General features: G+C 45.8%; 1 protein-coding gene across 2 annotated transcripts in view; it reads left to right on the forward strand.

The window, feature by feature from the left end:
* MAP2K2 (mitogen-activated protein kinase kinase 2) overlaps window positions 1-25,024 on the forward strand; it is a 1,901,538-nt gene that overhangs the window by 1,658,775 nt on the left and 217,739 nt on the right. The window contains exon 9 of one of the 2 annotated variants that reach the window (XM_044055499.1): window positions 202-263. The exons of the other annotated variant lie outside the window; for it this stretch is intronic. Within the exon in view, the coding sequence (XP_043911434.1) occupies window positions 202-263 (62 nt within the window). The remainder of the gene's footprint in view (window positions 1-201; window positions 264-25,024) is intronic. 2 annotated transcript variants of the gene reach the window in all.

Genomic DNA, 25,024 nt, shown 5'->3' on the forward strand with positions numbered 1-25,024 from the left:
AATCCTGAGCTTCAAGATGTAGTTTCATTTAACTGGAGGATATATTTTACCCTAAAGAACTAGGGATTCCGTAACTGATGTGGGTCAGTTTGAGAGTGGTAAAGGCCCTGTGTAGGTCAGAATCTCCCAAAGGACAAATGTTCTGTCAAGAAGAGAGAGAAAAGGAAGAGGAGATTAACGTTTTGTATTATTTAATTTCAGCCTCCTCCTAAACTGCCTAATGGGGTCTTCAGTGCAGACTTTCAAGACTTTGTACATAAATGGTAAGAACGACACTTAATTATTTTACATCATCTTCCAGAAATACATTATTGAATGTAAAAGTCGCTGCTGTTTATTCATGCATTTGGGGGTTCAAACTTCCATTTTGTTTAATATTTTGTACCTTGTGCATTAGGAAGTCTTGGTATTATGGACATTTCTTCCTTCATGAAGACTTCTGCATAACAAGTAGGTTGTGACGCACTGACATGTGTTTGGCTGTTTCCCCTCATCTTTGAAGGTCCCCTTGTGCTAGAGTGACATCTGTTTCCCCTCATCTTTGAAGGTCCCTTTGTGCTAGAGTGACATCTGTTTCCCCTCATCTTTGAAGGTCCCTTTGTGCTAGAGTGACATCTGTTTCCCCTCATCTTTGAAGGTCCCCTTGTGCTAGAGTGACATCTGTTTCCCCTCATCTTTGAAGGTCCCCTTGTGTGAGAGTGACATCTGTTTCATGCTGCTTGCGTCTTTTCATTTATGTGTCGTTACCAAACACATCAGTATCCTACATCATGTTTGCTGCAATGTACTGAACCTCCGTACTCAAACAACTATTTTCATGGGTCCTTTGGCTATGTTCCTTCTTTCTGCCAATGAAAATTCAACATCCTTTTATTAAAGGCCCTTACGTACATGATGGCTGCTTGCCTCTGAATTAAAGTATTTACTAAATATGCATGCTTTACCCATAGGCCTCCCAATCTTTTATGTCACTTGAACAGTTCATATCTTGAGCTTTGCTGTCATTTCATTTTCCATTTAGTTTGTTTATGGTCTCCCCAGTTCTATTAGATTGCTCACCAGCTTTACATTTTCTGTAGTTTGGCCTCACTTTGGACCATTTGGAGGATTCACCCTCTATCTGTAGGTTTAGGCTGGAATTTTGGTACATTTAACATTGTGAAGAAAACTGATTGGTGCCTACCTGGCCCTTATGATGTGTCCACCTTGACAGTATCCTTTACATTTGTATACTCAGGAGCTGAGTTTGAATATTGAAGACTTCTACCCATGCTAGTTTGCCACTACAGCAGAGGATCACTTGGCTCAAATAAATGTACCCTGGCTGTCCCCTGGACATGGGAGGTTGCATTCCATTGTATATGTGGAACACATCCTCCCAGATGATCTGGCTGCATCCTTCAGGCCCAACAGGGCATTAGGTGATCCTGCACCAGGATCTAAAATAAGTGCTAGGGAGTCATTAAGTGCTTGCTTGGTGCAAGGTAGGAACTTGAGTCATAAGTGCATGATTTCACTGGTAAGGACTTGCAGTGCCATTATTTAGGTCTGGGGTACTGCCTTGATGTCAGGGTTTGGAGCAGTACTCCTTTTGTCTGACGCCCTTTGAGTGCCCTTCACATGGATGCTGATTGTATTGAACATATTCATGATTCCGTTTGCTGCGGTAGCCTATGAGTTGTAGCTTGACCAAAACACAGCATCCAAACGATCCAGTTCATTCCTACCGTTTCACTCTGACTTCTGATTAGATAGCCCTAAGTAGGAAAAGTCAGCAGTTAGAGTGGAAAATCATCAGTCCTTTCTTGCTACCTCATGAAGAAGCAACTAAAGGATAAGTCTCCTTTGGGGAACCCTTCCACACAGAAAATATAGCTACTTAGAATATATGTTGTTCTTAACAAAAGAAAGTTTGTTTTTTTACTTTATTTCCCAGATCCTATCTCATGCCTAGGAAACAAATAGAGATGGCAGGATGGAAGCAGTAACTAACAGGAACCTTACCAATAAAGGGACAGTATATGACTTCAGGATGGCAATGCTAGCTTGCCCTCCCCCACTTTAGTCTCTCAAAACGTGTCCCAACTGCCTTTGTTCATGCCCCTTTGGCAGCAGATTGTTGCAGATTTGTGGGAGTTAAAGGTGGTTTTAAAAGAATACACTTGACACTGAGTACAAAACCTCCTTTCAGGGAAGTCTCTGCCCACCCCACTCCCCAAACTAAACAGAATTTTTTCCCTTAGGTTCTTCAGCTTGATTATTTTAGGAGTTATAGAACCAGTGAAATGTTTTTCAGAAGCCAAAGTCTTCTATTCCAGAATGGTTTTAGTACCAAAGAAAGAACCTTCTTGGAAACAAGTTTTAAATCTTAGTATGGTGAAGTTCCAGTATTTAAGATATTGACTCTCCACAGTCTGTTACCTTTTATTCCCCAGGGAAGTATTATGGTAACATGGGACCTCAAAGATCTCTGAATTTCTGTACCTGAGTGTAACAAACATTTCTCTGCATCAGATATGTTTACAAATGTCTTGCTACAGTCATTTGCTTATAGCAGACTGAAAGGCATCCATTTTTCTTCCTTATTTGGATGACTTTCCTATTTATCTTTGCAGAGTTATCTCACAGATATCAAGAGTCCTTTCCTTGACTTGGGTTTTAACTATTCTGACCCAACTGGGATTCAAGACAAACCTTCAGAAGTCATCTTTTAGATTTTCCAATATCTGTGTCTAACTGAGCTGTGTTGGTGGAGGCAACAGATATAAGCCTTTATGTCATGCAAGATCTGTGAGATTTTTCATATGATCCGAAGCATATAATTTTCAGGTAGTTGTACAACATCAAAGTGATATGGTACATCAGCTAGCTGGGGGCCACAAGGCCGTACCCATTGTACAAGCTAGTTCTTGTTTGGGAGTTAGCTCTTTAACATTCCTTAGCCCTCTTAGCCCATTACTTTCCACCAGAGCAAAATATGGTGTCAGACAAACAGAGTAGATCCGGGACAGACCCTCAGAATGCATTCACCAGCAACTAATTGCCCACTTTATCCAACATAACAAACTAGCTAACTGTCAGCATGGTTTTAGGCCATTTCATAGTACCACCACATCCCTCCTATCCTTTACTGACTCCATCAATAAAAACTGAAATAACAACATCCTCTCATCAGCACTCTATTGATCTGTCAAAAGCCTTTGACATGGTCAACCACCCCATACTCCTAAAAACTCTTGAATCCCTTGCTCTTGACTCCAAGGCTGTTCTCTGGTTTAAGTCCTACCTTAACAATAGGCAACAAGCAGTCCTCTGGGAGAATAAACTATCTCCCCACCTGCCAGTCTCCCTTGGAGTCCCTCAGGGCTCTATTTCTTGGTCCACTTCTATTCTCAGTGTTCATCAACAACCTTCACTTAGAAATCCCTCAAGTTACCTGTATACAATATGCAGATGACTCCACACTCATATGTTCTGCCAACTCCATATCTGAACTACAACCCCTAACCCAGACAGTATTTAACTTAGTCAAGGAATGGTTCTTAAAATGTTGCCTCCTTTTGAATGCAAAAAAAAAAACAAGCTCTTACTCTTCTTACCTAACAGTAAGTCCCCCAGTCAATTTCTCTATCAAGTCAAATAATGGCACCATTATAAACCCTGACTCTACCACCAAACTATTAGGAGTCATAACTGACAACAACCTAACATTTGACAATCATATAAACAACACAATAAAAAGGTAAATAGAAAATTGGGCTCCCTGTATAAAATAAAACCCTTCTTAACCCCTATAGCCAGAACTACCATTGCCCACTCCCATGTAGTCTCCACTCTTCTCTATGCTTCCCCCATATTTACTAACCTAAAGAAAAATAATCTTACTAAACTAGCTAACTCCTATAATAATATTGCCAAATTTGCCACTGGAAACCCCTTTAGAACTCATCATTGTCTGAACCTACAGCAGCTAGACTGGCTTGAACTACAAAACATCTTGCTTACTTTCCCAACTTACTTTTGTTCATAGGATTTTCTACTAACTTAACACACCGATACTCTCTAACCTTATTACCCCCTATACAAACCTCAATTCCTTATGCTCTTCAACTAAACTCCTAGCTAGCATTAGCAAGTCCAATAACGTGGCAGGTGATTCCTTGTTTTCAAATACTGCTGGAAAACATTGGAACATGTTGCCATCAAATCTAACTGCACTTCCCTCCTTCCCGCTCTTTAAAAAAAGGCTCAAGCAACATCTTAAAACACATTGGCTTTGCCCCTGCTGTTACCCTATCTAATTTGTCTGTAGGTCTAACTGCACTTCCCTCCTTCCCGCATTTTAAAGGAAGGCTGAAGCTACATGTTAAAACACTCTGGCTTTGCCCCTGCTGTTACCCTATCTAATTTGTCTGTAGGTCTAACTGCACTTCCCTCCTTCCCGCTCTTTAAAGGAAGGCTGAAGCTACATATTAAAACACTGGCTTTGCCCCTGCTGTTACCCTTTCTAATTTGTCTGTAGATGTAACTGCACTTCCCTCCTTCCCGCTCTTTAAAGGAAGGCTGAAGCTACATGTTAAAACACTCTGGCTTTGCCCCTGCTGTTACCCTATCTAATTTGTCTGTAGGTCTAATTGCACTTCCCTCCTTCCCGCATTTTAAAGGAAGGCTGAAGCTACATGTTAAAACACTCTGGCTTTGCCACTGCAGTTACCCTATCTAATTTGTCTGTAGGTCTAACTGCACTTCCCTCCTTCCCGCTCTTTAAAGGAAGGCTGAAGCTACATGTTAAAACACTCTGGCTTTGCCCCTGCTGTTACCCTATCTAATTTGTCTGTAGGTCTAACTGCACTTCCCTCCTTCCTGCATTTTAAAGGAAGGCTGAAGCTACATGTTAAAACACTCTGGCTTTGCCCCTGCTGTTACCCTATCTAATTTGTCTGTAGGTCTAACTGCACTTCCCTCCTTCCCGCTCTTTAAAGGAAGGCTGAAGCTACATGTTAAAACACTCTGGCTTTGCCCCTGCTGTTACCCTATCTAATTTGTCTGTAGGTCTAACTGCACTTCCCTCCTTCCCGCTCTTTAAAGGAAGGCTGAAGCTACATGTTAAAACACTCTGGCTTTGCCCCTGCTGTTACCCTTTCTAATTTGTCTGTAGGTCTAACTGCACTTCCCTCCTTCCCGCTCTTTAAAGGAAGGCTGAAGCTACATGTTAAAACACTCTGGCTTTGCCCCTGCTGTTACCCTTTCTAATTTGTCTGTAGATCTAACTGCACTTCCCTCCTTCCCGCTCTTTAAAGGAAGGCTGAAGCTACATGTTAAAACACTCTGGCTTTGCCCCTGCTGTTACCCTTTCTAATTTGTCTGTAGATCTAACTGCACTTCCCTCCTTCCCGCATTTTAAAGGAAGGCTGAAGCTACATGTTAAAACACTCTGGCTTTGCCCCTGCTGTTACCCTTTCTAATTTGTCTGCTCTCGCTTTTGCCATTTCCCCTATACTGCCTCCCCTCTCCTTTTTCTCTCCACTTACCTTAAGCAGTGGTAACTGCCTCAAGTTTTTGTTGTAAATAGCAGATGTATTAAACTATGAACATAGTGTAAACAACCTCACATATCTTAATGTAAGAAAGTCTTATTATGTTTCATATTTAGCTGATTTCTCCTTGACAAATGCTCTCTATCTACATTTAACTAAATACTTTTTCTTTATATTTCTGTAAGAATTCTATCTGAATACTGTGTTTGCTTAAATTGTATGACTGTAACTACTGATCTCTCATTATTTTTATCAACAAGATTATTTTGGGTTTTTTTTCCTTCTTATACTTATACATTATAAATGTTTTAATGATACTGTGGAGCTTTTCTCCCCGGGCCTCCACTGAAAATGGAAATATATCCAGTTAGACTAGCCCGGTTAACAAATGTAAAATAAAAAATAAAATAAATAAAAAAGTGAAACTTAAACAAGGGTGTCTTTCAGGTATTGATCCAATTCTGCGGAACAGCTCAAAGAGATCAGCTGTCCTCTTTCAACAAACAATAGATGGCTTTTTTTTACGCATTTTACCCTTTTTGCTGATAACCAGGATAATTCTGAATATTCAGAAGGGGCCACCCCCCAAAAAAAATGTTTCTGGTGACCTCCTTTGGGCTCAGGTAATATTGGATGTTCATCGTGTTTCACTGTTGCAGTCATCACTGTAGGGTTCTTCCTGCCGGCAGGCAGCCCTCGGTCAGCCAGAATCTCAAAGTCTGGGTCCGGCATCGGCTGTTCAGTCATGCTCCCTGACGTCAGAGCTCCAGGAGTACAAAGCTGCCAGCCGACTCCATGTTCTCCAGTCTTTCTTGCCGTGCGGTGGAAGCAGTTCGCAAGTGCCGGTCGGCTGACTCCTGATATTTTTTCGTGCTTCAGTCCGAAGACTTACTTCTTCTTCTCAAAGCTAAGTACCCCGTTGGGGAAACTTTTTTCTTGCTCCAGTCCGATGTCAGAAAAAGTTAATAATTGTATTTCATGTGGGAAGCAAATACCTCATAAGGATTTCCACTCTTACTGTATTCCTTGTTTAGGCCCTGACCACGATGTAGCTAGTTGTCGGTTTTGTGCTAAATTTAACCAACGTACTATTAAGCGGAGGTACGATTTTGCTTTTCACTACTTTGGCAGGCGATTTAATTATAAAATGTCGTCGGACACGCTTCCGACTACCGGAGTTCACAAACGATGCAAGAATAAGGACAGGCCTCCGAGGTCCAAATCAGACAACGGTTTACAAGCAGAACCAGCTACAGGTTCGGCCATCGTCAGTGAGGCGCTTTCACAGCCCCTGTTGTCTGCCATTTCAGAACCCGATTGCCAAAACGGACTCCCACGAGGAGCCAACTAGGTCTTTGAGTACTCCAGCTGCAGGACCTTCAGACAATGCTCCCTCTGATGGGTCCTGAGCCGCTGTGCAGGTACCGGCTTCCGAGGGGGTTTTCAGGCCTACACAGCTTCTGATAAAGGCAAAGGCGAAGACTCCTTCTAAATCAAAGACACCAGCCCAGGCCTCTTCTGATCCGGGACCCAAATCTCAGAAACAGCTGCTTAAAATGGCGGAGGACTTACTAACCATGATTAGGGGTTCACATCCCCCTCCAGACAAAAGGCCAAAGCAAGAATTGGATTATGAATCCTCTGATCAGGCATCTATTTCTTCAGTGCCTTCCTCTGAACAGGAATATACCTTCCCTCCTTATGAGGATTCTGATGCTGAGGAATCCATTCCATCAACTTCTCCCCCTGAGGATTTTTCTTTTGGGGAAACTTTACATGACATGAAGGAACATTTTCACTGGGAAGGACAGGAGTACTCTCAATCTAAGAGAAGGCTTAGGGATTTCCTCCTTCTTCCCCAACATAGACCCCTGGCTATTCCTGCTATTTTGGATATTATGGATGATGCCTTTTCTGAGGCTAATTTAATTCCTGACTCCTTTCCTCCAGCCCCTGCTAAGCCCGACAGATATTACAAGGTCCCTGACTCCCACCTGTTCCTTTACAAAAGTCCTGCTGCTGATCCAGAAACCATTTCTCAGGGTCCTAAGGGTGTTAAGGCCGCCACTGCTAAAAGCCCTATTCCGCCGGATAAGGATTCTAGAGCTTTGGAGAGATGGGGCAAAAATGTGTCCACTTCTGCTACTTTATCTATTAGGGCTTTAAATTGTCAATTTCATATGCTAAAATATCAGCAATTCCTGCTGTCTGTTATGAAACAAAAGCTAGGTACCATTTCTGCATGTGCAGATAATAAGGAATTACACGATTTGATGCATGCTACGGAGCAGGTGGGGAAACGTACCTTACACTGTGGTTTTGATGCTTTGGAGGCTTCATGCAGGGTGGCTGCCACTGGCACAGTCATTAGAAGACATGCTTGGTTGAAGGAACAAAACTTACCTGATCAAGTGAAAGCAAAGTTACTGGATGCTCCTGTTCAGCATAATGTTTTGTTTGGGTCCAAGGCTGAAGAGGTGATAAAGAAAATGGGGGATAAGGCAAAATCCATGCAAACGGTTAAGGATTTCTTACAAGTTCAGCTCCCTAGATTTAGCAGACAAGGCAAAATCCATGCAAACGGTTAAGGATTTCTTACAAGTTCAACCCCCTAGATTTAGCAGAAATTGGCCAACTAAAAATTGGTCCTTTCCCAGCTCGGACAGGCCTCAGAGGGGTTAGATATAGGTGCTCCAGAGGGAGGGCCCAAGCACAGACCTCTTACAGACCTAGACAGTGGAGTGCTTCCACCCCCAGGGGTGGAGAGGACAGACCTCAGTCTTATAGAAAACAGGCTCAATGACTCCCCCTGCATGGCTCCAGACAAGTGGGTTCTGGATGTAGTTTCAAGAGGTTACAAATTCCACTTTCATACCTTGCCAAGACCAAACGGATGGCCAGACCTGCCAAAACACCAATGGGCAAAGGCATTAAACCAGGTGGGATCCCTCATGGCTATGAGGCCCATAGAACTGGTTCCACAATCAGAGACGGGGCAAGGCTTTTACTCAAGGCTCTTTCTAGTTCCCAGAAAACAAAATTCATGGAGACCCATCCTGGATCTGTCAGTCTTAAATACTTTCCTGGAGATACCAAAGTTCAAGATGCTTACTCTGCAGCAGCTCCTGCCAATGTTGAGCAAAAATGCATGGATGGTGACATTGGATTTAAAGGAGGCTTACCTACACATCCCTATCAGACAGGAGTGCAGAAAATACATCATGTTCAAGGCCGGCTCGAAACATTACCAATTATCTGCGCTGCCCTTTGGCTTGTCTTCTGCGCTCAGGGTCTTCACCAAGTGCCTGGCACCAGTAGTAGCTTATTGCAGACTCAAGGCAATTCAAATTTACCCTTATCTGGATGACTGCCTTATTCAAGCAGACAGCAAGGAGGTCTTACTCCATCACCTGGAATTTGTTCAAAATCTACTCAAGTACCTGGGATTCACTGTGAACATAAAAAAGTCAAATTTGACACCCACACAACAGATAACTTTTCTGGGTGCTCTTCTAAACACAACAACCCAGATGGCATTCCTGAGATCTGAAAAACAACTACAGCTGGCTTCAACTTTCAAAACCTTGGCGTTAATGTCTCAGCTAACTGCAAGGAAATTCCTGCAGGCTTTGGGTTACATGGCCTTCTGCATCCTTCTCATACCAAATGCAAGACTACATATGAGAAAAATACAATGGCACCTAAAAAGTGTATGGTCCCAGCATTGCCACAGTCTAGACACACAGTTTGCTGTCTTGCTTTGCCTACAAAAGGAATTCCATTGGTGGACCATGGCATGTCTTCACAACAAAGGAAAAGCCTTCAGTCTGCCTCCAGCCAGCCAAGTGTTAACCATGGACGCCTCGGATTACGCATGGGGAGCCCACTTGCAGGGGAAAGGCCTGCAAGGTTTTTGGACAGAGGATCAGAAGCACCTACATATCAATTTAAAGGAGATGTTAGCTGTGCAGAATGCCCTTTTGGCTTTCAGGGATTTTCTACAACCAGGACAACTACTGATATGGACAGACAACAGCACAATTATGTGGTACATAAACAAGCAAGGGGGTTCACACTCCTACCCCCTTGGCAGACTAGCCATGATTCTATGGAATACAGCTCTAGCTTGCAAAGTGGATCTACAAACTCAGTTCCTGCCAGGGAAACAAAATATTCTGGCAGACAGCCTGAGCAGGAACCTGTCAGACCCACATGAGTGGATGCTAGACACCCAAATATTCAAGATGATTACAGAAGCCTGGGGCTGCCCGGACATGGATCTATTTGCATCCCCCTCAACCACCAGTTACAGATTTTTTGCACAAGGACATTTCAGAAACTAGCATGGAAAGTGGATGCTCTCTCACTCAGTTGGAGAAACCTCTCTGGGTATGCTTTTCCTCCACTACCTCTTCTTCCACGGGTGTTATTAAAGATCAAGCAGGACAAACCCAAGATGATTTTACTGGCCCCAAATTGGCCTCGTCAATTTTGGTACTCAACACTGATGAATCTATCCCAGAAGCCTCCTTGGATTTTACCTCAGATTCCAAATCTTTTGTCCCAACACCAAGGCCAGGTTCTGCACTCTCATGTCAAAACTCTCAGCCTGACAGCCTGGCGAATTCAGGGTCTATGACTAATCCTACCCTTCCCAAACAGGTCATGGATGTCATCTTAGAAGCCAGACGGCCTAGCACTAGAAAATCTTATGCAGGTAAATGGAAGAGATTTTGCACCTGGATGCAAGCTCAGGATTCGGATCCTCTCATTCCTAATATCCCATTGATTTTACATTACCTGACAGACATGCTACATAAGGGTTTATCCTTCTCCTCCATAAAAATACATGCCTCGGCTATCTCTGCACATTACAATGCAGATCCTCCAATCTTTTTGCACAGACTTCTGAAACAATATCTCAGAGGAGCAAAGAATTTAAGGCCCCCTAGGACACCACCCATACCTGCCTGGGACCTCAACTATGTTCTGGAAAAACTCACTCTGCCTCCTTTTGAGCCTGCTGCCACATCTGATATTAAGTATTTATCATGGAAGACAGCTCTCCTACTGGCTTTGACCTCAGCCAGGAGAGTCTCGGAGTTGCAAGCACTCATGGCTGTGGAACCTTATAATCTGAAGTAGGCAGACTTCATTTGTCTGCAACCTGTGGGTATCGGATCCGACCTCGGATCCGAGCCGGCATTTCAAAAGCTTTATGCTCCGAGCTCCTAGCTGCTCCCTCTACCCATAATCCCCTGCCAAGCCCTAACTGACCCCAGATTTCGTTTGCCGCTTTCAAGTTGCAACGGACTCCTCGAGCTCCTGGTTACAGATAAGCATTTTGACAGAAAATTTTTGAAAAACTTTAACTTTTTTAATTTGATTAGTTAGAAGTGTTTGTATTAGGCTTTCCTCTCTCTATCTTTTTAATTTTTCTCGGGTTTTGCGTAGTTTGTGTGTTTGTGTGTGTTTTAGGCCTGTTAGGGCTTAAGATGTCTGAAGCCCATAAGGCAGTATTCTCTAAATGTACCGAGTGTGGCCATAAGCTGTCCCCAGCAGATGGCCACACTCGGTGCGTTAAATGCTTGGGGTTGAACACCTGTCATCTGGTTGTACCATTTGTGCAGGGTTCAACCCCTGAGCTTTAAGGGAGCGGAGGTCAAGCTTGTTCTGGCGGGACTTCTCCTCCAGATGCGGCTCCGCCTCTGCCCCTACAAGTCAGCAGCCTTCAGCGGGTGCTGTGGTCTCCTCCCCGGCTGGGACTCAACCTCCCTCAAAAGCCGGAGGAGAGGGAGACTTCAAGGAGAAAGAGAAGGAGAGACACAGGGAGAGGCACCATAAACGGAGAGCCGAGACCTCAAGTTCGGCTCCTCCGTCTAAACGGGCCTCCCCTGTGTCTTCTAGATCTCCTCCTCCTCGGCTCCACTCCCCTCTGTTCTCTTCTGGGCCCGAGGAGGAGGAGGCTAGCCCTTCTGTGAGGTCCCCGAGGCGGCTCTCTAGGTCCGCTTTGGTGGCCTCATCTAGATCCACCTTTTCCATGAGCGAAGCAGATATGGACCGGATGATGAGGCGTTTCATCCAGGCCCAAATGCAAATGGGAGTGCTCTTAGCCCCCCCCATCCGGGGGGGGCTTTGACCCCTTTTTTTGCCCCCTTGGCTCCTTCTCCGTCCCACACCCCAGGTTCGGAGCTCTCCGTGCCGGGCAGAGTTGGATCCGGGGGTGGGTCGGATCCGATAGGTCGGCGCACCTCGGATCCGACCCATCACTTGAGTGCTTCGGGTACTTCGGACCCGACCTCTCGGAGCCGAGGGCCGAGCCTCGGATCCGAGGAGCTGGTGTGTCTTGGCTCCGTCTAAGTCGGAGCACACTGGTCTCGGATCCGACGGTTTAGGCTCCGACTCGGTCCGTGGCGGATCCGAGTGGGGTCGGCTCTCGGGCTTAGAGAAGCTGGCTCCCCGGCCTTTGACGTAGTGGAAAGGGCGCTGTTGAGGACTACCGACCCCAGTCCCTGCCACGGCTCCACCCCGCACTCCCTTGCAGTTGGGTCAGGCTCCCATCAGCCGGTCCCAAGGACAGCCCGCCTCGATGTCCCAAGTAGTTCCCTTGGAACATCTAGCTGCTGAAGAGGACTCCTCGGACAGTCCCCCCGAGGAAGTGCCTCGGAAGCGTAAGTGCAAAAGGAGGCACATGGACTCCCCAGAGTCCATTACCGAAGACACAGACTTGGATGAAGGGGAGGGCTCCCCAAGATCACCCCCAGAAGACATCTCCTTTGGAGATATTATGGAAATGTTAAGGATCGGGGGGGGTGGTCTGCCCCCAAGGCCTCCTCAGACGAGTCTGTGTTCTTGGAGGCATTCAAGGTGGGCCCATCTACCTCTTGGGTGTCCCCTCCTGCCGATCCTCTGGTGAACCTTATATCCACCAGAGCATGGAAGGATCCGGACACCGTTGAGCCTATACCCAAGCGTCCTGACCGTATCCTGAGCCCCCCGGCGGACCGCACTCACTGGAGTAAGGGCCCCCCGGTAGATGCCATGATGATGGCTGCAGCCACGAAGAAGGAGTTGGCACAGGAGAGTCCTTCTATGCATCCTCCGGGCAAGGAGACCCGCTCGATGGATCGCATTGGGAAGCGAGTTTTTAGTTCAGCAACTTTCTCTTTGAGAGTGCTGAACTACATGGCACATGTTATCAGGATGCAGCGGGACCTCATTAAAGAGTACGCTGCATCCCCCCCAGAGTCCATATCGGGTGAGGACAAACAAGTGTATTCAACTCGTATGGCCACTCTTAGAGCGGTTTCCAATACGTCTATGCGGCTACTTTCTCACGCTACCGAGGGAGCCGCTAGAGCTAGTGGAGCGGGCCTAGTCATGAGGCGTCAGGCCTGGCTCCGCCACTGTGATTTCGCAGAGCCCTTCAAGGCGACTTCGAATGCCCTTTGATGGTTCTGCCTTGTTTGGCAAAACTGTTCGAAACATTAGTCCAGAGCGAGAAGGACGGAAGACGCTGTCTGCCGTCGAGTCCGCTTCTCAGCTCCCCAGAGGTCCTTCTCAAGAACCAAAAGGGACAGAAGAAGATGTGGTTCGAAGTCGCAGCAGTCCCAACCTGCTCCGGATAACCAGTCCTTCCGTGGCAGAGGAGGACAGGGAGGTCGCCGTCCTAGAGGCAGAGGGGCTTCTAGAAACTTTGGGTCCAGAGAACCTTTCTCTGACAGACCCACGCAACAGCCCTGAAGGGTTGCCCGGCTGTCCGTCTCTGGAGGCAGTCGGGCGTTCGAGGCACCTGACTTCTTGGGAGTCAATCACAACAGACCGTTGGGTGCTTCGTGTGATATCCAGAGGTTATACCATTCCCCTGAGCAAAATCCCCAGATTCCGCAGCCTCCCCGATGTACCACCCGACCAAAGGGAGGCAGCAGCTGTCGAAATCGAGCAGCTGCTAGTAAAAAGAGCCATCCAACGTGTCCCCCGAGATCAGACCGGATCAGGGTTTTACTCCAGGTTCTTCTTGGTGCCAAAGAAAACGGGGGACTTAAGACCGATCTTAGACCTTTCCCTATTGAACCTGTCAGTAACCAAGCAAATGTTCCGGATGGTCACCCTACAATATATACTCCCCCTCTTGCGGGAGAACGATTGGATGTGCTCTATCGACCTCAAGGACGCGTACTACCACATTCGGATGGACAGGCGGTCCAGGAGGTTCCTTCGCTGGGAGCCAGCCACTACCAGTTCAGGGTCCTCCCCTTCGGGCTCACCTCTGCCCCCAGGGTGTTCACCAAGGTACTAGCAGTGGTAGCGGCCCACCTGAGACTCCAGGGATTACAGGTCTTTCCGTACCTGGACGACTGGCTCCTAACGGCATCATCAAGGCGTCTACTGTGCTCAGCCAGGGACTATTTCCTTCTTATAGCCCCAAGGCTGGGCATCACCATAAACTGGAAGAAATCTTTACTGCACCCCACACAACTTATAGATTTCATAGGAGGAAGGTTGGACACAAGATCAATGCGGGCCTTCCTCACCCCAGACAGGCTGTCCAGCCTGAGGTGTCATATCACAGCAGTCCTACAACCGTTTCCGACAGCGGCTTCGGTCCTGAGGGCCCTGGGTTCAATGGCAGCAGCTATTCCACTTCTTCTTCATGCTCGCTTACACATGCAGGTTCTTCAATGGACCCTACAGGTCCAGTGGTCCCCGCGATACTCCTCTCTCAACAGCCCAATAGCGATCAGCAAGGCATGCAAGGACTCCCTGTTTTGGTGGCTCCAGTCTCCGGAGCCTCTAGCAGGGAGACCCTTTTGTGCAGCATTCCCCCGAGCCACGGTGACCACGGACGCTTCTCGCCTCGGTTGGGGGGGGCATTCTGCGGGCAAGATTGTCCAAGGCACGTGGAACACCTCAGAGACCTCGTTGCATATAAATGTCCTGGAGATGAGGGCGGTGCTCCTAGCGTTGCAAGCACTTCACAGCCTTCTTCCCACGGGACTATTATGATCCAGACAGACAACATGTCGGTTGTCTGGTACATCAACAAGCAGGGAGGAACCAGGTCCTATCCCTTTGTCGAGAGGCCATGAGAGTCTGGGAATGGGCAATTTCCACCAAACGCTTTCTTGTAGCAACGCACATTCCGGAAAATCCAACATCCTTGCGGACAAGCTCAGTCGCACCATTCTTTCCCAAGACGCAGTGGTCTCTCTATCCTCTGGTAGCGAAGATTTTTGCCGTCTGGGGCAACCCTGTTGCGATCTTTTGCTTCTCACTCAAACGCCAAATGCGTCAGTTTCTTCGCTCTACTTCCCCACCTGGGAATCCCGAGACGCTCTGGTGCATGCTTGGCCTCCCGGTCTCCTTTATGCCTATCCTCCACTACCTCTGATGCAGAGGCTCTTGCAGAAAGCCAACAGTTTGGGGAGCAGAATGATTCTCATTGCCCCGTTCTGGCCTCGTCAGCCCTGGTTCCCTTATCTATGGTCTCACAAAGTGAATCCGCCCTGGATTCTGGATCCGATCCCGGATCTCATCTCCCATCCTCTAGAACTTCCGGTCCCGAATCTACACACCCTGAAATTGGCAGCCTGGCTGCTCCAGTTCCGTCCTTGATTAGGACTCCCGGTATCTCGTCACCTGTCAAGGCCATTTTAGTGGCGGCTCATAAACCTTCCACTAGGAAGGTTTATCGGAGCAAATGGAAAAGGTTTTCGATTTGGGCGGTCCAGAAAAGTATGGATCCTTTTTCAGCACCTATGTCTGCGGTGCTGGATTTCTTAACAGACCTCTTTCATCAAGGGGCTAGTTCTTCCATGGTAAAGATACAAATTACCGCGATTTCCCATTATCATATGGGTCATGAGTCAGCTCCCCTCATGACTGCGAAACTTTGTAAGACCTTTCTCAAAGGAGTTTTTCTGTTGAGGCCACCAGTCAAAGAAGCTGTACCACCTTGGGACCTATCCTTAGTTCTACAGGCCCTTACTGCTCCTCCCTTTGAGCCTGCAGCTTCTGCAGATCTAAAGTACCTTTCCTGGAAGACTGCCTTCTTGGTAGCTATCATATCAGCCAGAAGAGTGTCGGAACTTCAGGCTCTATGCATCAAACCGCCTTACCTTTCCTTCTTTCCAGATAGGGTGTGCCTCAGGACCAATCCATCTTTTCTTCGGAATCTAATATTAACCAATCAATCAACCTACCTGTGTTTTTTCCCCAAGTACAAAAACAAAGGAGAATATAAGCTGCATTCTTTAGATGTTCATAGACAATTGCGCTTTTACATTCACAGAACGGCTGGTCATAGACAATCAGATCAGCTGTTCATCTCCTTTGCTAAATTTGCTTTGGGCAAAGCAGTTTCCAAAGTCACACTATCGAGATGGATTGCTAATTGTATTCTGCAGACTTATGACACTTCAGGTAGGCCTGCTCCTCAAAGGGTTACGGCTCATTCTACTAGGGCAGTTTCCACGTCAGCCACGTTTAAGTCCCGAGTACCATTGGATGATATCTGCACGGCAGCCACTTGGGCCTCGTCTCATACCTTTATTTCTCATTATAAGGTGGATGTTGTTTCCAGGGGAAGAGCATCCTTTGGTTCAGCGGTGCTCCGGAACATCCTTCCATGATGGCCGCCCAAGATTTAGGTAGCTGGGGACTCTGTCCCACAGGTTGCAGACAAATGAAGTCTGCCTACTTCAGATTTAGAAGTTATGTACTCACCATAACGTTCCATCTGAGTAGGTGACTTCATTTGGATGCAACCATCCCCCTCCATCCCCCTGACCTTTATACAACGAGAGTTTATGCATCTATTTAGATACTTTTATTTTAGTATTATATAGGCAAACTCAATCTGAGGTCAGTTAGGGCTTGGCAGGGGATTATGGGTAGAGGGAGGAGCTAGGAGCTCGGAGCCTAAAGCTTTTGAAATGCCGGCTCGGATCCGAGGTCGGATCTGATACCCACAGGTTGCATCCAAATGAAGTCACCTACTCAGATGGAACGTTATGGTGAGTACATAACTTCTAATTATTTTTCACCAAGATAGGGTGTCTTTTAGGACTAATCCTACTTTCATGCTTAAAGGGGTTTCCAAAGTGGCTTTAAATCAAACTATTCACCTGCCAACTTTTTTCACTAACCCACAAAATAAGGGGGAAAGGATCTTGCATTCCTTGGATGTACACAGGCAACTTCGTTTTTACCTGGACAGAACCAAGGATATCAGGAAAACAGAGCAACTGTTTGTTTCTTATGCAACAAATTCCCAAGGCAAAGCTATTTCAAAACAGACCATTTCTAAATGGATTGCTCATGGAATCAGAATTTGTTACTCTCATAATGGAAAGCAAATCCCAGGAAAAATTAGGACTCACTCTACCAGAGCTGCTGCTACTTCAGCTGCCTTTCTCAGGGGAGTACCTACCAAAGATATTTTGGAAGCTGCAATTTGGAGTTCAGTGCATACTTTCTGTAAGCACTATAATCTTCCTCTTTATTCTAAGTCTAGGGCAGGCTTTGCTTCTGCAGTCTTGCAGGGCCTTCAAGCCGCCCTTCTACACTATAACCACCACCCTTTATCTCAGCTTTGGGACTCAACCCTACAGTGATGACTGCAACAGTGAAACACGATGAACATAGTACAGTTGTGTACACTTACCATAAATGCAGATGTTCGAGTGTCTTCACTGTTGCAGTCTGGGTTACCCTCCCTCCTGTCCCCTCTTATACTTTCATTAGTGTGGTTTCCTACTTCACCCTTCTTCTGAGGTGTATTTGCTTCAGGGTGTGGGGTTTGTTGTATGTTACTTTTTTGTTTTACTATTAGCCTTCATTTTTGGGCACCTGACATCTGGGGCAAGAAAAACTGGAGAATATGGTGTCGGCTGGCAGCTTTGTACTCCTGACGCTCTGACGTCAGGGAGCATGACTGTACAGCCGACGCCGGACCCAGACTTTGGGATTCTGGCCGACCGAGGGCTGCCTGCCGGCAGGAAGAACCCTACAGTGATGACTGCAACAGTGAAGACACTCGAACATCTACATTTATGGTAAGTGTACACAACTGTACTTTATGAATACTGCAGCAGTGAATACACTTGAACATCTACATTTATGGTAAGTGTACACAACTGTACTTTATGTATACTGTGACAGTGAATACTCTTGAACATCTACATTTATGGTAAGTGTACACAACTGTACTTTATGTATATTACAACAGTGAATACACTCAAACATCTACATTTATGGTAAGTGTACACAACTGTACTTTATGTATACTGTGACAGTGAATACACTCGAACATCTACATTTATGGTAAGTGTACACAACTGTACTTTATGTATATTACAACAGTGAATACACTCAAGCATCTACATTTATGGTAAGTGTACACAACTGTACTTTACGTATACTGCGACAGTGAATACACTCGAACATCTACATTTATGGTAAGTGTACACAACTGTACTTTATGAATACTGAGACAGTGAATACACTCGGAACATCTACATTTATGGCAAGTGTACACAACTGTACTTTATGTATACTGCGACAGTGAATACACTCGAACATCTACATTTATGGTAAGTGTACACAACTGTACTTTATGTATACTGCGACAGTGAATACACTCGAACATCTACATTTATGGTAAGTGTACGCAACTGTACTTTATGTATACTGCGACAGTGAATACACTCGAACATCTACATTTATGGTAAGTGTACACAACTGTACTTTCTTCCCTTTCATGGAATTGGCCAAGGACAGTTACCAAAAGCAATGTTGTTACTAGAAAATTGTATATTGACATATGGAATACTTTTCTAGTTGGTGCCTACCAATTAACCCAGGGTCCTATTTGGGTTTGTACCACTGGTGCTCCAATACTTTTGTGTGAGTTACTAGGCTCTGGCCTTTGTCCTACTTTGTCAGGGTACATCGGTGGCCATTTCAGTATGTCTGACCAATAGATGCTTCTCTTTCTTCAATTTTTCTGAGTAAGGCAGTTCTTAATAGGAATATTTCACCTGAGATCACCTTGCAAGCAAGTTGAGCCTTCCTTGGATCTTAACCTTTTACTAGAAAAGTTAACCAGATTTTTCATCTGAACCTACACATCAGTCATATTTAAGGATCATTGCATGGAAAGCTGTTCTCTTTGCTCTAACATCTACAAAGTATCTGAGCTGCGAGCTCTCTTGGTGGTAAATGGTCTTTGGTATTTGGTCTGCATTTGGAATATGGTATTTGCAAGAACAAATCCCTCACTCATGCCCAGAATTGTTAAAGACGTTTCTCTGAATCAAGCCATTTGTCTCCCAGTGTTGTATCCTGACCTTAAGACTGCAGAAATCATTTCACATACTGTGGACATTCATAGGAAGCATGGGTACTGACTTGGCAGAACCAGTCATCAAAGTCATCATCATCATCAATCCCTTTTCCATGTTTTTCATGGAGTTGGGATGTTGTGTTGGGTGTCATGTCAGCTCTCACCATCTCTCTGCATTTTATGCCACTCTCCTACATTTGACACTCATGACTGTTGTAGGTCTTGTCTCACACAGTCCATCCACCTTTTTGTTGGATGTCCTCTTGCCTTCTTCCTGTCTGTCTCAAAACTTCTTCACCAGATTGTCTTCTGCTTTTCTGCATGTGTCCAAACCACTGTAATCTCTTCTCTTTAACCTTATGTGCAACTGGAGCTACTTTGGCTTCTGCTTTTATGTCCTCATTTATTTGTTTGTCCCACAGTGTGCATCTTACCACCCATCTCAGGCACTTCACCTACATCACCTCTAGCTCCAACTGCTCTACCTTTACTGCCCAGGTTTTTATACAGTACAGTAGTACTGGTCATACCACTGTTCTATATACATTACTTTTCAGCTTCTTTGGCATTCTTCTGTCATACACTTCACCTGACACACTCTGTGCCAGTTAGCTGCAGTCCCTTTGATTCTAGCTTTGACCTCTTCATTCAGACTTCCATTCTCCTCAAGTAACCATCCTAGATACATGAAGCTGTTAACCTAGACCACTGTTTTCCCTTATATCTCAATTCTCAGCTTCTTCTGATTTCCCCAATTTGCTGCCATTACCATGACTTATTTCTGCTTAGTTTCATCCCATGTGCCTTCAGTTTTGCAGTCCATTCCCCTATCCTTTGCTGAAGTTCTTGCTCAGAGTCTACCTGGAAGCCACATTGTCTGCATACAGTAACTTTGTTGATTTGCCTCTCCGACCTGTTGGCTAATGTAGTCCAGTACAAGTACGAACAGCAGTGGGCTCAGAGCTGAATCCTGATGCACCCCCACTCCCAGTGGGAACCCCTCTGTGAAAGTGAACACTGTTTGTACTTGAGTCATTGGGTCCTTGTAGATAGTACACTAATTCTACCAATGTTTCTGGGACTTTGAATCACTGCAGTACTGCCCAAATTATCTTTCTTGGAACCCTGTCATATGCTTTTTCCAAATCTAGGAATGCCCAGTTGTACTCTTTCCTCATCTTGTTTGTGCTGCATCCTGAAATAAAAAGCCAGTCTCATATTTATTTTGTATGTTGGGATTAAGAAAGGGCAACCAGTGGCAAACAGATGATTTCCATTTGTTTGTCCCTGGCTTTTGCCTGCTTTTATACCCACCATAATAAATCAATTCCAGGCAGTATTCAGGGACACATTCTGCAAGCCTTGTGTTCTTTGATGGCATATTGGAAAAGGGTGGACAGTCTAAGCTTACTGGAGACAGTTATGTGAGCCCCTGTATATACCTGTACCAGGATTACATACTGGCTTTGTAGGACCATTCTCCATAGTCTCCTGGATTCATTGGCTTTGCTAGGACCATTCTCCATAGTCTCCTGGATTCATTGGCTTTGCTAGGACCATTCTCCATAGTCTCCTGGATTAATTGGCTTTGCTAGGACCATTCTCCCATAGTCTCTTGGATTCATTGGCTTTGCTAGAACCATTCTCCATAGTCTCCAGGATTCATTGGCTTTGCTAGGACCATTCCGCATAGTCTACTGGATTCATTGACTTTGCTAGGACCATTCTCCATAGTCTCCTGGATTCATTGGCTTTGCTAGGACCATTCTCCATAGTTTTCTTGATTCATTGGCTTTGCTAGGACCATTCTCCATAGTCTCCTGGATTCATTGGCTTTGCTAGGACCATTCTCCATAGTCTCCTGGATTCATTGGCTCCATAGTCTCCTGGATTCATTGGCTTTGCTAGGACCATTCTCCATAGTCTCCTGGTTTCAGTGGCTTTGTAGGACCATTCTCCATAGTCTCCTGGATTCACTGGCTTTGTAGGACCATTCTCCATAGTCTCCTGGATTCATTGGCTTTGCTAGGACCATTCTCCATAGCCTCCTGGATTCATTGGCTTTGCTAGGACCATTCTCCATAGTCTCCTGGATTCATTGGCTTTGCTAGGACCATTCTCCATAGTCTCCTGGATTCATTGGCTTTGTAGGACCATTCTCCGTAGTCTCCTGGATTCATTGGCTTTGCTAGGACCATTCTCCAGAGTCTCCTGGATTCATTGGCTTTGCTAGGACCATTCTCCGTAGTCTCCTGGATTCATTGGCTTTGCTAGGACCATTCATTGGCTTTGCTAGGACCATTCTCCGTAGTCTCCTGGATTCATTGGCTTTGCTAGGACCATTCTTCATAGTCTCCTGGATTCATTGGCTTTGTAGGACCATTCTCGGTAGTCTCCTGGATTCATTGGCTTTGCTAGGACCATTCTCCATAGTCTCCTGGATTCATTGGCTTTGCTAGGACCATTCTCCATAGTCTCCTGGGTTCATTGGCTTTGCTAGGACCATTCTCCATAGTCTCCTGGATTCATTGGCTTTGCTAGGACCATTCTCCATAGTCTCCTGGATCCATTTCCTTACTCCTGATGTTGTTTGTGTTTCACTGTTGCAGTCATTACATTTGGGTTATCTGCCTGCAGGTAGCCCTCAACCGGTCTGAATATCAAAGTCTTGGATTCCTGCATCAGATGCTCTCTCTTCTTCCATGACATCAGGTCGTCAGGGGTATAAAACATGCAGCCAACACCATTACATCAGGCTTTCTTGCCGCACGGTGCCCGAAGCAGAAGTCGGCCGACTCCTGAAATTTTCGTTTTAGAGTTTCAGAACCAAAGTCTTCGGAAAAAGCTAAGTACCCCATTGGGGATCCTTTTTCTTGCTCTTAACTGATGTCGGTAAAAGTTAACAATTGTCTTACCTGTGGAAAGCAAATACTTCATAAAGATTTTCATTCGTACTGCATTCCTTGCTTAGGCCCAGACTACGACGTCCCTCGCTGTCGGTTTTGTGCCTTATTCAACCCCCAAACTATTCGTCGTCTGTCTATTTTCACAGCAAATTATTTTGGTACTCTGTTTAACTATCCAGAAATGGCTTCGGTAAGCCATCCTACTACCAGTATTCCAAAAAAAGTAAGGATAAAAACAGAGACAGACTGCATAGGTCCAAAACTGCTGACGACACTTCCGTTAAGCTAGTCACCAGTTCGCTGGTACTCAGTGAGGCGCTTTTGCAGCCCCTGATATCCGCTGCTTCAGATTCGCAGGCCTCTACTGAGATCCATTCGGAGTACGGTATGCTGCGAGATGCTTTTCAACTATGGAACCTGCGGATGTCTCTACCTTGGATGGGTCCAGAGTCGCTGTGCCGGCACTGGCTTCTGAGGGTGTATTCAGGCCTACGGATGTGCATTTTAAACCAACGCCATCTTCTTCATCAATGCCTAAAACCCGACCCGCGCCTAGAAAACTGACGTCCAAACCACATGGTCAAGCCCATATGCCTAAAAACAAATGCTTAGAATGGCTGACGACCTTATTGCTTTAATTAGGGGAAGCCAACCCTTCCCCCTTTAAGAGACCTAGAACTGATTTTTCCTTCTGATTCTTCTGATCAGGATTCTGAAATTTCTGTTTCTTCTGATTACCAGGATTTGCCCTTATCTACCTATGAAGATTTTGATGCAGAGGATTCCATTCTATCTGCTTCCCCTCCAGAAGATTTTTCTTTTGATGAAAGCTTGCATACTCTTAGGGAGCATTTCCGCTGGGAAAGCCAGGATTACTCTGACTCCAAAAAGAGGCTTAGGGAATTCTTACTCCTCCCTCAACACAGGCCTTTAGCTATCCCTCCTGTTTTGGACATTGTAGATGATGCCTTCTTGGAATCTAGCCTAGCTCCAGACACTTTACCTCCAGCACCCAGAAAGCCTGATAGGTATTACAGAGTACCTGACTCTCACAAGTTCCTCTTCAAGAATCTTACTGCGGATCCAGAGACCATTTCCCAAAGACCAAAAGGCATTAAGGCTACTGCTGCCAAAAACCCTACCCCCTCTAATAGAGATTCCAGGGCCTTGGACAGATGGGGTAAGAAGGTATGCACTTTTGCTACTTTGGCCATTAGGGTCTTAAATTGCCAGTTTCATATGTTAAAGTATCAGCAGCATATTTTGGGACTACTTAAACACAAAATGATGTTGATTCCTGACTGTGCTGAACATAAAGAATTACAGGATTTTATGCAGTCTGCTGAACAAGTTGGTAAACATACTTTGCAATGTGGTTTTGACTCTTTATAAGCATCTTGCAGGACTGCTGTCACTGGGTCTGTACTTAGAAGGCATGCTTGGCTTAAGGAGCAAAACTTGCCAGATCATGTTAAAGCTAAATTACTGGATGCTCCCATAAACTAAGACCGCCTGTTTGGCAACAAAGCAGAAGAAGTCCTCAAAAAGATGGAGGAAAAAGCTAAATCTATGTAAACTGTTAGATTTCCTGCAAGTACAGCCTCTCAGATTTAGTAGGCATTGGCCTTCTAAGAATTGGTCCTTTCCAGTCTCTTCCAGGCCTTCTGAGTCCAAACCCAGGAACAGCAGACCACCTAAGTTACAGTCTCAGGCTACACAGAGGCCTAAGAAGTGGGGGACTCCCACTTCCAAAGCTGGCAGTAGTAAGGCACCCCCCCTATGGAAAAATGTCACAGTGACTTAACTTTAACCTTTTCAAGCCCTGCTCAACTGCCTGCTCCCTTAGGAGGAAAGCTCGCCCTGCATGCAAAAAAATGGGAACTCATTACCCAGGACAAATGGGTTTTAAATATAGGTTTTCAAGGATACCGATTCCACTTCTACACCTTACCAACCCCAAACAATTGGCCATACCAAATCAGTGGGCAGAGGTTCAACAGCAGGATGTCCTTCATGGATGCATCTGCAGTCATAACAAATGGGTTGTCCTGTCGTCAGGCAGCCCTTCGGTCGGCCGGATTCCAAAGTCTGGGTCCGGCTTCGGCTGATGTCGCACTTCACCCGACGTCATCTCTGCTGGTCTTCGGGTATAAAGGCATCAGCCGACGCCATTTTCCTCAGTCTTTCTTGCCGTGTGGCGCCCAAAGCAGAAGCTGTTCGCAAGTGCCGGTCGGTCAGATCCAGAGATTACTACTACCGAATACTACTTCGAAGACTGCTAAAGCTAAGTACCCGTTGGGGACTCTTTCTTGCCTCAGCCGATGTCAGAAAAAGTCAATAACTGTTTAACTTGTGGGAAACAAATACCTCATAAAGATTTCCACTCTTACTGTCTGCCTTGCTTAGGCCCAGACCACGACGTAGCAGCCTGTTCGCCTGTGCTTCCTTCAACCGACAACGCTTAGGCATCGGTCGGAGTTTGCTGAACAGTTTTTCGGCTCAGATTTTGCGTACATTATGCCGTCGGATCCTCCGACTACCCAAATTGTTAAAAAACGCAAAGAAAAGACCGACACTCGCGGTCCGCGGTTTCGCCGAAACCACGGTTAAGCAAGCTGCGAGTGTCTCGGTTTCGGCCGAAACCGAGAAAACTGGTCAATCTTCAGCCGAATCCATGACTACTACTGAGGCTCCTGTTACCTTACCTGAATCGGCCTCAGAAATTTTGCCTACAACTGTGGTTCCTAGTGATTTATCAGACACTATCCCTTTGGATGTCTCTACCCCAGCACGTGGTGCTGCTAGGCCTCCTGCAGCCATGTCTATTAAGGCCTTTGCCAGGGCTAAAGCAGCCAAATCTGCTAAATCAGTGCCTGTTAAGCCCCCCTCACACAGGCCCACTTCTAGTTCACAAATGCTTACTCTGGCAGAAGATTTAATATCCTTAATTAGGGATCCCAATCTCACCCAGACAGGGCCTCTCAGCCCCAGAAAAGAGACCTAGAGCAGAGCCCCCTGAGCCAGTGTCCTCTGATGATTCTGCGGATGACTCAGACATTACAGACCAGCCAGAGGCTCCTTTTCTACTTATGAAGATTCCGATGCTGAAGAATCCATTCCAGCTGCCTCTCCACCAGAGGAATTTTCCTTTGGGGAAACCTTACATGCCATGAGAGAACAATTCCAATGGCAGGGACAAGATTTCTCAGATTCAAGTAAAAGGCTTAGGACTTTTC

This window comes from Protopterus annectens, chromosome 13.part0 (assembly GCF_019279795.1).
Source record: "Protopterus annectens isolate FY-2018-M chromosome 13.part0, PAN1.0, whole genome shotgun sequence".
In the NCBI taxonomy this organism is placed as follows: Eukaryota; Metazoa; Chordata; order Ceratodontiformes; family Protopteridae; genus Protopterus; species Protopterus annectens.